This window comes from Calonectris borealis, chromosome 15 (genome assembly GCF_964195595.1).
Source record: "Calonectris borealis chromosome 15, bCalBor7.hap1.2, whole genome shotgun sequence".
NCBI lineage: Eukaryota > Metazoa > Chordata > Aves > Procellariiformes > Procellariidae > Calonectris > Calonectris borealis.
In genome coordinates, this window is record NC_134326.1 from 18,738,525 (window position 1) to 18,753,933 (window position 15,409).

Genomic DNA, 15,409 nt, shown 5'->3' on the forward strand with positions numbered 1-15,409 from the left:
TTTCGATTCATAACACAGAACATACCATCGGTATACTATGGGTTGGAAAACATTGCTGTGAGTCAGCACAAAATGTTTTATCTTTTGGGAAATTAATTAAAAGGTTAGGCAACTGACACGAAAGGTAAAAATAGTGGTAAAATTGCCCAAATCAACTGAATACTTTTCTGCAAGAGGAGGTAGGATTGTGTAAGTCAGTTGCACGTGTTTGACTCTTCCTGCCTATCATAAAACTTCATTTATCATGTGGTAAAAAGCCCTTCAGCATATGGAATGGATTACATACTGCCACATCACTCTACTTCTCTCAGATGCTTTGTCCTACCAGAAATGCTGTTCAAACAGGTTTTGCATTTAAGTTCTACAACCACATATGCAAAATCGGCTGTGCCTAGGAACTCGCTACTGATCTATTCCATGCAGATTAGAAGTAGGGCAGCCTCAATTCTCTAGCTCACTTCCAATTAAAAGTGAGAGTCAGCAATTGGGCTGGGAGGTAAGATAACAGTATATGGAAACCATATTGACATTTCTGCAAAGAATCAAGATTACTTTTCTTTTTTGAGCTGTTTTATGCTCAAGTTCCTTTCTCAGCGTGTTTGTAGCACTGTGCTTGGTGACGGGCAAGGGAATCTGGCTTAAATATTAGCCAAGTTATCCTTTAACCCAAAAGGCCACATCAGCTTGGGTGCACTGGCAGCTCCATGCACTGAACTCCAAGGCTTTGCCTCACTAAAGCACAGGAACATTGTTCAAAAAGGTAGCAAATAGACTTAGTTAGCTCCAAAGCACCTGAGGGACCTTCTTGGTTAGGACTCTGTAGGTACGTGCACTAATTAAACCTCACTTTTATAGCCTCTGGCAGGCTGTAAGTTACCCTCTCCATTTTCTCTCTGTGAGCGATTACAGCTTCACTAACATTTCCAGTAAAGGAAAATGACAACCGTTTAATCAAACTGAGCATAAAGTATGGCTTCAGCTAGTGCAAAACCAAGCTGAAGATGGCAGGTAGACAGAGTAGCTAGCAGGAAAGTCTAGGGAAATCTCAGATTAGAACTTCAAAGGCAACTTTATTCCTTTAAGAGACAATACGAAAGAGATGGGAAGACTCTCCCCATAAGTCAGGCATCGCGGTGTTCAGACCCCTGGGCAATAGCTCTCTGACTGGAGGACAGGGCATGACTCATTCCTCTTAAAAGACCTTGTTACAGTCAGATGAGGATTCCCCAAGGCCCAGTATCAGGCAGGATTCCCACGCGTCACTGCCAGCTGATCTGATTCTCTCAGTTCAGGATACGCCTGACTGCTTCAGAAAGAAGTAACAATCCAGATGTATTTCTAGACTGTTACTGGAATGAAGAACCTATGTAACCAGAATTTTGTTGCTTCAGCCAGCAGGTCGTTGGTTTTTGAGCTGGTTTTGTCTGTATCTCTTCAGAATACCTTAGTGTTCAAAGAGCTGTTTTTAATTGTTTTGCTTCTTTTACATACTCCTGAACCACACTTGCTTACCAAAGAATCACTGACATAATTGTGATAGTTAGGATATTTCGGGTTTTCATTAGATCCAAAATGGTGTACGTCTGTTGCTTCTGGGAATTCAAATCTTGCAGCTGGAAAAAAACAAACCAACCAACCATGGGAACATTAACTTCCTGCAAGCAGAATTGTTGTGAAAATAAGTCCCCCCCAACTTATACATCAGTATTTTGATATGATGTAGAGCTGAAACAGGTGCCTCGCTTTTAACCAAACACGTATAAGCCATAGCAGCCAACTACCTGTGAAAGTAGTTGCTCCTCCCTAATTTAAAGTCACTTAAAATTTAGGCTGAAATTTGTAATCATTTTCTCTGTCCATAAAGGCTCCATAAAACAACTGTTTATTGTAACTTTTATAGTTGAATTATAAAGCAACAGCATTAATTTATGATTTATATGTCACTACTGGAAGGGTTCTTACGTCCAGTTTTGAGGACTGCACCTTGAGGATCATGCAAATCAACTGCACCCAGAGAAGAAAAGAGCAACAAGGATGATGAGACATTTGAAAAATGTGATCAATAAAAGTCTGAAAGCAGAGGTTTTATTTAGCCTAAGGGCCAGAAGACCAAGGGAGTCTTAAAAGACCAAGAATGGTCTTCAAAGACCAGCAAAAAAAGTGATAAACTGCAGTGGATGTAGAGGACAAGGCAAGAAATAACAAGATTAAACTGCAGCAGGACAGATTTAGTAAATGACTCCTCATGCTGGACCCAACAGTAATGTATTGAAACTGAGACAAACTGGCCACTGAGCTGAAGAGTCCCCATCATTATCTAGCCTGGTTTTGAGATCTTCTTCTAAGAATATAAGCAAAGAGACAACAAACTTCTCCTTTCCCCATGAAACTTTCCAGCTCCTCAAAATAAAACCACTTCCATGTAAACAATGCAAAGATATTCATCCATGAAGCACGCAAACAAGTTTTGTGCACGATAAGATTGTAAAAAAGGAAAGAATTTAAGGTTTTTTAAATTTAGGACTTTAATTTAGACCCCTAACGAGGAGTAACAAGGGAGAGATTTTTCAAAATATGTAAAAGGGGATTTAAGAGGACAAGTTCCATTGATTAAAACTATCAACTCTGACAAAGCCACACTATATGGCTGAAGAACCACAGTTTTCTAGACATGTCATATTTTTGTTATTGCAAAAGATGGTATGTTTTCAGGCTTTATCACAGGCTACTTACTTATCAATTTAATGCTATTTTTAACAGTCTTACAGTAAGAACATTAACAAGATTTTGATCTTACAATCTTCCAGAGAGATTCTTTTTTCTGTTAGGACATTTTATATCTATCTGGATCTGAGACTATCAACAGTTAGAAATCTAACCAAGAAAGAAACAAGCATCCACCTTAGCAGCTCAAAATTATCAAATGAAAAAAGGTAATACTGAAATATTTTTAATTTTGACACTTTTTCGAATTGTAAGCTGCCAAGACATCTCACAATATTTAAGTGAAGACTCCTCTTTCCACAACCAGCAGAATCACTCTTGCTTGACAGAGCTCTATTATGTGCAAGCACAATAAACTGTATACAAAGATTACTTCCTTCCTTGATTTTTTAAGTCAGCGTGACCTGAGAATGTTAAATTAAATTTTAATATGTTTAAAGACTGAATGCCTTTTGTTGGCGCTGTGTACTCCTTCATGGTATGTGCAAATGGTTATCAATAAAAGTAAACTACAATTGTAGCTTCAAAATAGTGTAATTACTCGCTACTTTAAACTTTTGTGAGCTCTTTCCGCCTGGTCTAATATACCACCCTCTACTCTGTACTAGTTCAACTTACAATACTTTTTTCCCTAAAACATCAGGCTGGTCCAACAGAAGTAGTTGGATGTATTGCAGGACACAACACACCAGTAAAGAGACAAAAGCAACCGTTAGTTTAACTTAATTTCTCATCAACTTCTCTTCCATATTCAGTTAGTGATGTTTCTTTTGGCACGCTAGTTGCTGGACACTGATTTCGGGCCCTTAACTCTTGTCCCTCAACTCAAAACACACATTATCTCCTCAATGTCTTGTAAACTGTATCTGAGCTAATGGGAACATGAAGTTTATGTAACCCCAGCAGTCAGGTGAAAATACTTTCTGAGTGGTATTTTGTTGTGAAGACCTGGAGGATAAAATAGCATTCTGATGCTCGTGCATGCCAAACTTCAGTGTAGTTGCTTTCATAAATCTTCATTTTATAGGAAAGGCAAAGAGTTCTTTACATTTGATAACTTTCGCTCTGCCTAAAGCCAAACCTCCCACCACACAAACTGCACTCAGCTTTACAGCTCATAGCCCTTTCTCATAAATCACATGATTTTTCCTAAGTACTCTCCAGTTTTGCCACTATTCGTTGCCAAGAAACCAGCAAACAGGAAACAAAAAAAGGAGAAAAACCAAACAAACCACAAAACAAAACCAGGAACAGTAACATTCAGAGAGTCACAGTTGATAAGAAAAAAAGACCCTGCCTCTTAGGAGCTGGATAAGCAGACAACATAATCCTTAACAGGACAGGCTAGAACAAGAAGCTATGACAAGGGCAGGGAGGGTAAGACGATGATTTGAAATTAAACCTATCATCCAAACATTTCTATCCCCCTCATACGGGATAATTCAGCCAACCAGGCTCCGTAGCTTGTTTGCGACTGTCACCTGCTGGTTCCTAACTGATTTTGAAATCTCTGGAGCCTAAATATTGCAGGTGCTGCTCTCCAGCCGCATGGGTTCGAGGAATACTCCAAACACGAGCTCAGGCTGCTTCTCCACCCAGAACTCATGTTCCAAGTGCACGAGGGCTAAGGGCCAGCCGGATTTCTGAGAACCTCTCTGCAATGTAAACATGCTTCCTAAAAACTCAAAAGAGGCTGCAAGCCTTCTGCTTTACAGCTCTTCAGAAAGCAGACAAAAGAATGGCGTAAACAGACCACTGATGAAGAAAAGTTTTGCACAGATTTTTTTGGTCACAGCATTACTTTTACCTTAAAAAGCAAAAAGATGGACAGGAGTTCTGCATTTAAACAGTGCCTGTTCATCGAGCTCATTTTCCTTTCAGTGTCAGAATGTTAATCTGTGTTTCTGAAAGTTGATGTGCAATGATTTATCTGTAAATAAGCACTGTGTACTCCAGCCCACCCTGCTGCAGAAGTCAGCATTTCCCCTTGTCCAGTGTTCCCCTGGGCAACATCCCTACTCTTGCCTCTGCCTTCTGCTGCTTCGTAATCCAGCCCCATTCAGAGATAGCAAACAGATCAACATGTCTTTCTAAGAACGGGAGATGGAAGATTCCAGGGACAGTGACCTTAAGCAGATGTTGGAGCCAGAGCTTATTTTCCATTCTCCTGCTGTAGTGCTGGCAATGGGCAAGTTTTCATGCCTACAACATCAGGAAGGAAAAAAAAAGGAAAAAAAGCATGTTCTAATGAAAATCCAGGGAAAAAGCTATCATACGAAGGTCTGGGTTTTCCTGGCATTCTCACTCTCTTCCAGCAAGACCAGGATGTCTGTCCTACTATCTACAAATTAGTCTGGACAAACAGGTTGGTTTGCACCTCAGGTAACTTCAAGCTGAAGTTGAACCCACAGGTAACCCAAGTGAAGCTCTTTCAATCTCAATAGCAAACACACTACAGTTTAATGGCTAACCATTTTCCTTAGTCTCGTACAGAGGCCTTGTAAAGCAAATGAATATACAAGATATTTTCACATAAATGACAAGACAATGTCAATTGTCAACCAGAACGCAATTAGGCAACTGCCCAGACAGATCTGCCTAGAGAGGTGCCCATTCTTCTGGATCATGCAAACAGGTTGTCTGTCTGACTTCTGGAGGTCATGTTTGAAGGAGTGTGGAACTGCTTCTACACTTAAGGTCACTAACAGCTCAGACAAATGGGGGATACCCAGAGGAAACAAGAACATGTTGGAAGAAACAGATGGGGAAGAAAAGATACTACTATCTACTCCACCCAAAAGGAGCTCAAGTTTTGCTCTCCTTAACATGGAGTAGAAATTGGAGTTGAATATGGAGCTGAACTAGAATGATATTCTTTCCACTACCACTGGCCAGGATTAGTCCTGTGTTAGACTTTTATAGAACTATATTAGACCGTGCAAGCATAAAATCTGTTCAGTGCAAGTATTTAGACCACAAAGAAATAAGTACTTCAAATTCATTACTTTCGCCCAAAAGCTAGAGTTTAAAAGGAAAAAGGTGACTGTAAACTGGATCAAAAAGATGTCTGCATTAGAATGCATGCTGGCATTCCCATGGGAATGGGACAGCAAGGGCTTTGCAAATCTTAATGAAGTGGGGAAAGGGTATTCTGCTTTTCAGGAAAAGAACGACCTTTTACCCATTTGAGAAGTATGTAATACACTGCAGGCATAACTCAATTCATATGTCTGGAAATTAATCACTTTACATGCTCATTAATAGGTTCAGCAAACAACTGGACTGCTGAATGAATCTTACCTCACTAGGGTCAAGTATTACATCTGGGGCTGTAATGCCATTAATTTTTGCAGCCTTTCGGATGATTTCTTCTGCCTCTTGAAATCTTCCCTGGGAGATCAGCCACCGTGGAGATTCCGGAATGACCCTGCAGAAAAGGTTCAGAATAACAAGCCTGCATTTCCACAGAAAGCACTGCTGCAGGCACCAATACACACTGTTCCAGGCATAAGATCTCAAAACTTGCCACATCTTGCAGAAATTAGAGCAATGACAACAGAAATCAGATTTACAAGAGCAGACTAGCATACTGAACAAGAACAGACCAAAATGCGTTTGTGGATTTTACAAGTACTAAAGAAATAAGCAATGACTCAGAAAAAAAGAGCAACCAAAACCTTCAAAGTATGGGAAAACAGTTTAATTAAAGAAATTCACAAATGTGAATACACAAGCAGCATGCTGTACATTAAGAGGCATATCCTTAGAGAATAACACATATAAAATTAGTAACTGTAAATACTGTCATATAAAGGCAAGTCAGAAAGTAGAGTTCGCCTGAGTCATTCAACTTTGTAAGAGACTGGATGGAATCACAAACATAAATGCTAGTGTAAGTGAAGAAACACCACCACCATGTGGACTCTTTAAACTTTACATGCCACCTAAAACTAGTATTTCATTAACTATGGAAGAAAACACAGAAGTCTCACAGATGTGCAAGTACCGTTTTGTAGCTTGTCATATCTATGTTACCCCAGCATTGCCCAGCTTCCCAAAACAACTGGCTTCTCCTTCTGCCCTTAGTTCAAGCCTAATCTTAAAAGCTCACAGATTTCAGTTCATGCAGAAGGATGAGTTTCACTTTTTTTTTTCCTTTGCATGCGCATCATTTAATTTTATTGAAGCCTACAGAAAATGAAGAACAGGCTTTTCAGGCATGAGTCAGATCACCCACGAAGCTATGCACTTGCAGCTAAACTACTGGGAAGAGTAAAGGACACAACGTCCATTCTTCACCTGCCCGTTCCTGAATTTCATTGGTAAAGGCTGGTTGGCTTGGAGTCTGGATCTTAAAAATCTGCAGACAGGATCTCAGAAAGACTAAAGTCTTTTAAATTAGTTATACTCACCACCAGAGTGGGATGCAGAGCAGCCCAGGTAAAGTAAGCGCCAGCAGCAGCATCCGCCAGTCTCTGATGAAGTAAGCAAACAGTGGCAGCAACATGTAGCCAAATGCATAAAATATGCAAACGCCTAGCGTGCAGAACAGCACACGAATTGATTTGCCAAGAATTTCTGTGCCTGTTCAAAACAACAGAGTGAAGATTAGTATTTTAACTTAAGAGCAACCAAGTAACTTACCAAAAATACCTCTAACGATTGGCTCTGAAATACAGTACCCTGGGTGATTACAGTACATAGCATGCTCTGCCATCCAGTTTTAGAGGCACCACAGATCTGCATCATGCAGTGATACTGCATCAACCCAGGTAAACATAAAAGGAAGAGAACCGGGCCATACAGTACTTCTGTAGCTCAAAGAGGCTAAAACTTCTATAATTCTATGTTCTTAGAATCTCTCATTTTACTTGAGGAGCTAAAACCACCTGACATACTACAAAACATTCACAACACAGCCTCAGCTTGATCCCTATAGAGTCCTCCCCAGCTTATGGAGAGAGACCGGCTTCTTTAAAGGATAATTCAGAGATGCCTAAATTAGGTTCCTGACCTGTATCACCTTCTAAAGGACTATTTCGCTATTAGCCAAAAATCTTGCAGTCTTTTGGCGTACACACATGGAGGATCACTAACAAAGGCCAGGCTCCTGGCAGTGGAATTAAATGCACTAACAGTGGTCAATGCTTCCCTTTTAAAGGCTTTGGGATCTGCAAATCAAGAGACATTGTAAGAGAGAGAATCTTCCTCATTTCCACAGAAACGGAAAAAGATTACAGAAGTCTGCAGTGAGGTTAGCTAAACACCGTTTTCACAGCTGCACTGCTCTTCTTTGGCCTAAAAGGAATCTCTTGCCAACATTTGGTACTTCGGACAATGAGGCCACTGTAAATAATATTAACTAAAAAAGCCCTAATTTTTTAAAAATCGTAGATTCATAAGGTAATTCACATTCCCATCTGATCAAATATGGTCTTAGTTAAATTGAAAATATACCAAGCAGGAATCATTATGCCATTTAATTTTTTACTATAGGCTGTTTTAAGGAGACTTTATAACACTTACTTGATTTTTTTTTCTTTTACAAGTTTTTACATCAATTAGGCATTTAGGCCCCAAAATGGACCACACAAATCCCTGAAAAATCATGTCTTACACATCTTATCTTTCCAACTGGAAGAGAGATTTTTGTTTCAAATAATCAATTTCTGGATTTTTTGCCTTTTTAGGATGGTAAACCACAGATTTAATTCAGATTGCACTTCTATCAACTGGAAACTTCCAAGGAGAGCGTGAGTCACCCATGCATGGTGAGGACACACTCTTAACAGTGTTGCTTGGCAAAGCAAATCAACCCTACGGCAGTACTGAAAAGGAGCAGGAAAAGCACAAGACTAACGCATACTGTGCCTAGCAGGACTTGCATACCGAGAACAAATGCTGCCACGTAGTTAGATATCTGTCCCATGCCGACCAGCACAAAGAACATTGAAAACATCTCCCAGCTGGTGGAGAAGACCTGTATGAAGCTGAAGCCAGTCTGCATCGCCAGAGTTGCAAACAGCACATTTTTCCTGCCAAACCTTCCATGGACAGATTAAAAAAAAAAAAAGGAAAAAAAAAAAAGAAAAAAAAGATAATTATACAACAGCATGAATGAAATCTTCAGAAACAGAAAAATAAGATTACTTATATGCATACTTAGGGAGATACAAAACATCTGCAAAAAGCAGAGGTTCAGGAAATGTGACACAGGCACAACTACATTTCTAAATACATTGAGAAATCCACTAGCCAAGAGAAAACAATATTCCAAGGGCTCCTAGTTAAGTTGCCTTTAGGTATGTGCTAGAACACTATTCCTTCCTTACAGATAGGATAAGCAGGGAGACAAATCATTGGCAGCAAATTATTTAAAATGCAAGAGCATTAGGTGCTCCTTCTCCAAGGAGCACACAGTTCATGACACAGATCAGCATGTTAAAAAAAAAGAAAAAGAAGGAAAGCTGAAAGAGAGGTAAAACTCAGGTTTATAACTGGCTATTATCAGTAAGTGATCCCACACTGCAATCTTCATTCCACTTGGTAAAAAAATGAACCAATTTAAGGGATTCTAGCAATTCTGTTGATGAAATATTAAGAAAAAGAGAAGAAATTAAACTAAACCCAACCCATCAAGCTGTTGTAAGAGTCAGTGCCAACGTCCTGGCCTGGGCAGCTCCACACGCAAGCAGACTTTGCAGCCTGTGACAGGACATCTGCTGAGTGCAGGTTCACACAACTCCATTCTGAAGTTAGACTTGACCAGGAGGTCTACAGTTGGGTGCCACAAGCCTCTGGCAGATCACAACGCGTTAAGAACAGACTGTTACTTGAACCTGCAAAATATTTTGACAATCTCCCTGTCACGCCTGGCCAGGCGCGTGGGGCTCAGGCTCACTGCTGGACTTTCTGTACCAGACGGGCAAATGTCGGCAGCAAAAACTGCACGCAGCCTCGACGAAGCAGTCTCCTGGTGGGGCTGCTGGATGCACTCGGTCTCTAGACCGTGAGCTAGCTGCCATTCAGTGGCTACAAGAGTAACTGGATGAGCTGTGCTGATGGCCTCCTCGACTGCACTTGGTGAGGATCTGCGTGACCACATGAAGCAGCTGCAGGAGGAGACTCTCGTGATGGTGAAGGTTGGAAACTCGTGGCTTCTGGCACCAGAACAGCTCCTGCTTCACCTGCTGGTTAGCCACCATGGAAGACGCTTGGCACCCTCATAGCAGGTACGGGGCTAGGAGCTCTGTTGAACGAAGCACCCGAGCCCTGCAGAGCACCAGGACAAAGCGGTGGGAGACTCCCATGGTGAAGAGGGGAAATCGCCCCTCACCCGGGAGAGTAGCTGGAAGGCATGGAGCTCTGCCTGGGGACGGATGACGACCCAGCTTATGGGTCAGGATTAGCAGGCAGACCAACGCTGGCACCGCTCTGGGTGTCCGCTGCAGACCATCCGATCAGAAAGAAGCAAACAAAGGCTTTTCAGAAAACCAGAGGAAGCCTCGTGTTCAAAGGCACTGGCCATCATGGGGGACTTCAACCACTCCAATACCTGCTGGAGGGATAAGACCCAGGAATTTTCTGAAGTGCATCAATGACAACTTCTTAACACGTACGTCTGAAGAGCCGATAAGGGGAGACACTGCTGGACTCCATGCCTGCGAAAAGGAAGAACTGTTTGGGGATGTAAAGGTTGGCAGGAGCCATGGCTGCTGGCTGTGCGATGGTGAAGCACAGGATCGTGAGGGGAGGAACAAGGCAGAAGGCAAGATCACAGGGAGAGCAAACACTGGCCTGACCAGGGATCTGCTTGGAAAAAACCCATGGCATATGGCTCTGGAGAGAAGTCTAGGGGAGCTGGTTGATTTTCAAGGATCACTGCCTCCAAGCTCAAGATTGATCCAACCTGATGAGTAGGAAGTCACGCAAAGGCCCAGAACGGATGCTACAAGATTTGTGGCATAGGGATTACGTTTCAAAGAAATAGAAACTCTACAAGTAAATCCGCAAATTAGAGGACCACATATTGTTCTCTGGGAATCAGGAAGACAGCACAGCAAATCTCAGGGAAATAATCAGAAAAATTGAGCTTTAAAAGAAAAAAAAACAAACAAACCAAAAACCAAAAACCTGTCAACATCACAAAAATTCATGGTGTCTTCCATTTTTTCATGTTTGTACTGATAAACAAGAAAGCCAGCGAACTCTGGGACTAGAAATACAGGAAAAAAAAAAATCCCCAAACAAGAAAGCCTTGCTTCTCTGAAGTACAGCTGAACAGCATTTGTGCTTTGCAGTTTCCACAAACACAGATCATTGGACTTAGATGTTGTATTTCATGATGAGGGAGACAAGCTATGGGCATTTATAAAAAGAGAATTTTAAATTTGACCTCAAAAAAATGGAAAACAGATCTCAGGGAACTCTCTGAACGTAGTCCAAAGTAATTAGAAGAGAATAGCATTGATCTGATTTTTCCAGATGGAATTTATCTCCTACACCTGTTTTCTGCCATAAAAACAGTTTGCTCCAGAAGTGATTTCACTGAAAAAATAAACAGATAAAGATAACACTCACAAACAATCTTTGTAATATTCTGTTCTACTTCATGACGTTTACTCTATACACTCTGTGTACATTCAGATTAGACAGTCACAGAACAAAGACACGTTAGTAGTTGCAGAAAGATATTTATAGCAAACTTCACATACAAGAACTGCTTACAAAACAGCATCAAACAAAGACCCAGCAGCTCTGGTGTATATACTTTACTTGTCTGAGAGCTGTCCTGATACGAAAGATCCAAGCAGGACGCCCACAAAGAACAGGGAGGTGCACAGGGGTCCCTTCCAGTCGTTGTCACATACGAGATTCCACTGCAGGGAGAGAGAACATGAAAGTCTTCTAATAAACAGGATTTCCCCTCCCTCCTTCTAAACGCCTTGGCTGAGCCCAGATGAAAGCGTACCCTTTGGACAGAAAACCTCCACAACAGAAATTAATGACTAACCTACGGCACAGGCGCAGCTCCACGAACACAACAGGAAGGGATGCTGGGCAGCAGAGGGCAAAGGCCACCCGCTCTGAGCCACCTCGGGAGCGATCCAGCTGAGGCCCCCCCGCTACCTTCAGGTGTGACCCGTGTGGCTTTCCTCACACAGTCGATGGCTGTGCTGTTTCCCCTACACGTATATGAGTGACGGTAACTAATAATTTCATCATGTTCAGCTCCCTTTCAAAGGCCCTGCAGCCCCTTCAACTGCTGCAGTTCTGCTGGTTTTGGAAGGAGTGAGAATAGACCCCAAACTTGATTTCCCTGCATATGGTAAAGTTTGCCATTAAAAATTCGCATTTCTAATTTAAGAGAAATTGAACTACAATTGAACAAACAAGAATATAGGGAAAAAACCTCCTTTATTATATTTTAATATCGTTTTGAGAGACTGGAGACTGTTCACTGCTCATTGGGAACCTAACTAACATCAATTACAATCTTTGGAATACAAATTGAAATACACACCAAACAAACCAAGATGTCTAAATTGAAAACAAAAAAGAGGAAGAAAACGAGATATTTATTAAATGAAGACTGCAATAGTTTCCGATCTCCTACCCACTTCAGTCTGATGTTTTTGAAATAACACTCATGTTATTTTTGTACCTATACCAACAGCTATTACTGAAAGAGTCTCAATTTTATTTTGGTTATGTGGGGGGAAAAAAGTGTATAAATATTAGAAGGACGGACAAAACCCAGCAGGGACACCTCGTCCCCTACCGCACTGCTATGCTGCGACTGGAGGAATTCCCAGAGCTCTCCCCGTCCTGCCACGCTACCCAGCAGCCCCACAGGAGAGGAATTTGGAGGCAACCGATGCTTCTGATGTGAGGCCAACCCCTCCTGATCTCAGTTACTCAAACAGCTCCCACAGGGCTCCTTCTGATGTTTCAGGAATGGAAACTTTTAGTTTTTAATCTCTGTGAAAAAGATTGAAATGAAAAGAAAATATTCACCCTGACTCCAATAATTAATCCCCTTTGCTCCTCAATTACAAATAATTAAATATAGTGTTTTCCTGTTAATTTTTTAAAATTTGTACTGGAACACCCTGTAAGACCTGCCCCTGAGCTGCTGCATGTCCCAGCTCCACCATCCACCTTGTCTGTGGTCCCAGACGTGGGCACGCCAGCATTTTGCTTTGTTTGCCAGCTCCGTCTCATTAAGCCTTTGACTCCAGGAATCTCACAGCCCTCAGTCTATTAACAGTTCACGCTACAACTACACCCTAGTGTATGTTTTAAGGTTGGGGGAATCACTAAAAATGCACTGAATGAACACCAGCAATTGCCTTCCACTCCCAGATCCCTGTGGCAAAACTCCGTTGAACCACCACTTGTTTCATGGAAGAGTATCCAGTTTTGAACTATAACTGGAAGTTTTTCTAGAGGTGAATGATGCTCATTCATACAGGCTGCACTCTTATCAGTGTTTGTGTAACTTTAGCTGCCAACCCTTAGACTATCTTATGAATTCATCCATCATTATTATTTTTTAAGGTCATGGGAGCAAACAAAATGCACCTTTTCCCAATTTGTAACTGTATTCAAGTAATTTCTTAACCTCTCCTTCGATAAATCTGAGTGTGGTTTTGTGTCTGAAGAACCTCTCCTTCTATCAAATTTCATCGTCCTCAACATTATTCTTGCACGTATTCCCCAAACTTTTCCAGCCTCACACCACCTGAAGCACAGGCAGTAGCACTCAATGCAGTGCTCCAATCAATCCCACCAACACCATCAATTATGCATTGTTACGGAAGTTCCTTTCAGAATCACGGCTTTCTAATGTGCTAACAAATATATACATGTAACTTAACTGTAGTTGTCGATATGATTTAGATAAATAAACTTAACTATAATTTAGATTATAGATATAATTTAGATTAATAACCATAATTAACATTTATAATTAAATCTGTATTTATTCAACAAAGCTATACTTCATTATAGATTAAAGAAAGTTTGAGCAATTCTGTGACGACCACAGAGGCTAATCCAGCCAGGAAGCTTCCGCTAAATGTATCTGGCACCTTGGAAATATGCAGCAAATGATTGTTATCCAATTTATATAGGCCAAAGTTTCAGTGGTTATCATATGATGACACTTATCAGGAAAACAAATACCACTTCCAGTACAAATCCTGCATTAATAAAGACTTGCCTACTCACAAAGAATCATCTTTGTATCAGCTACTGGAGCCAGACATCTCCAATAACAGAACTAAAATCTAACTAGCCAAACATCTAGCTCGGTGATTTATAGTCTATCATTACTAAATAAGTCATCATTTTCCAGCTGATCGCCCTGTGCTTGTGAAGTTAGCCATCTCCTTTCATCTATCTTACACTCTGTACTTTGGCACAAGGCTGCACAACACTTGGCTTTCCAGACACTGGCATGCTTGTGCCCAGTAACAAACATTTTCTTCAGACCACTGAGGTAGAGACATTGCTTGGAAAAGTTCATGGTATTAAAATGTTTTGCACAGTTCTGCCAAAAGCTTCTTACATTGGCAAGTAGAAACATATTGGTCCTTAAAATGTGGCAGTGATTACCAGCTTGTTTTTCTGTCCGCTCTACTAGGAGCTGTTACACTGAAGATCGCTTGAATCAGGCACCAAAGTGAACTTCAATATCAAATTTCCAAGGGAAAACTACCTTGGTTGTGCAATACCAGTTGTTTACAAACTCCACAGATGCCCAACAATCAGAACAAAGGGATTTTAAGGTCTGTTACCCCTTGTCCCAGTAAATGAATGCTGAAGTCTTCAACTTTTTAATGACTCACCAAAAAGGTCTACTGTATTGCCTGTTAGTCATGGTGGCATCAGTCCTCCAGAACCATTCTGCAACTAGACCCCTCCCTCAGCTGTACATTGCCCAAGAAGAAGTCACCGAAGCATCACTCCTGGAAGACCAGCATCGCAAAGCGCAAGTGTCTCAGGAGTAGTTACTGATTGAATTCTGGTGCTGGCAGTGCTGTTTGGGCACAGTATACTGTGACCCAGTGCTCTAAAATCATGTGTTGTTTTCACTTCTCAGTATCCTTTGAGTTAGCCTGCTAGCTGTAATGGCCTTTGCCCAGTGAATGAGATAAGGTTAACCTCAGCAAGGTACTGGGGCTCCAAACAGGAGAAAAACATTTCAGTTTTGTTTCAAACAGCAGCTGCTGATGTTGTGAAGCATCGAGCTCCTAAACACTGGTACCCAACGCTCAAGGCACGGCACAGAGCATTCTCACTCAATTTTATTATAACTTTAGAAGACATCCTTCTGTTGGAGTTTAAACTTATCTTCTTACTCAGACAGCCTGCAGATACTTTGGACTGTAGCTACTTCCCGAACAATTCATCAGGTTGGGGTGATGTCTTCATCAGTAGCCTCACACCTAATAGCAATAATCACTTATGCATCGAAGGCAAGTTGCATGGTGGGATACGCACCTCCATAACAGATTCCTGGCTGATACCAGCCGCTGGGAAGAGGATGGGAAGAGGGGACAGGAAAAAGAGGACAGGCTGTGGAGACAGCCAGAAAATGTGGACAGCTTGGGGGAGAAGGCAGGGGACACCACAAGGGAGAGGGACTGAAGCAGTTGCTTCTCAAGCACAAATTTGAGGC

The 15,409-nt window shown here is 41.4% G+C and overlaps 1 protein-coding gene across 14 annotated transcripts in view; it reads right to left on the bottom strand.

Annotated features, from left to right (window-relative positions):
- Positions 1–15,409, bottom strand: part of LOC142088803 (organic cation/carnitine transporter 2-like) — a 60,883-nt gene that overhangs the window by 39,408 nt on the left and 6,066 nt on the right. For all 14 annotated transcript variants that reach the window (XM_075164525.1, XM_075164524.1, XM_075164522.1 and 11 more), the window contains exons 2-6: positions 11,500–11,603; positions 8,614–8,768; positions 7,137–7,308; positions 6,025–6,151; positions 1,513–1,613 (exon numbers count right to left, since the gene is read on the bottom strand). In XM_075164525.1, coding sequence (XP_075020626.1) covers positions 1,513–1,613; positions 6,025–6,151; positions 7,137–7,308; positions 8,614–8,768; positions 11,500–11,603 — 659 coding nt within the window. The remainder of the gene's footprint in view (positions 1–1,512; positions 1,614–6,024; positions 6,152–7,136; positions 7,309–8,613; positions 8,769–11,499; positions 11,604–15,409) is intronic.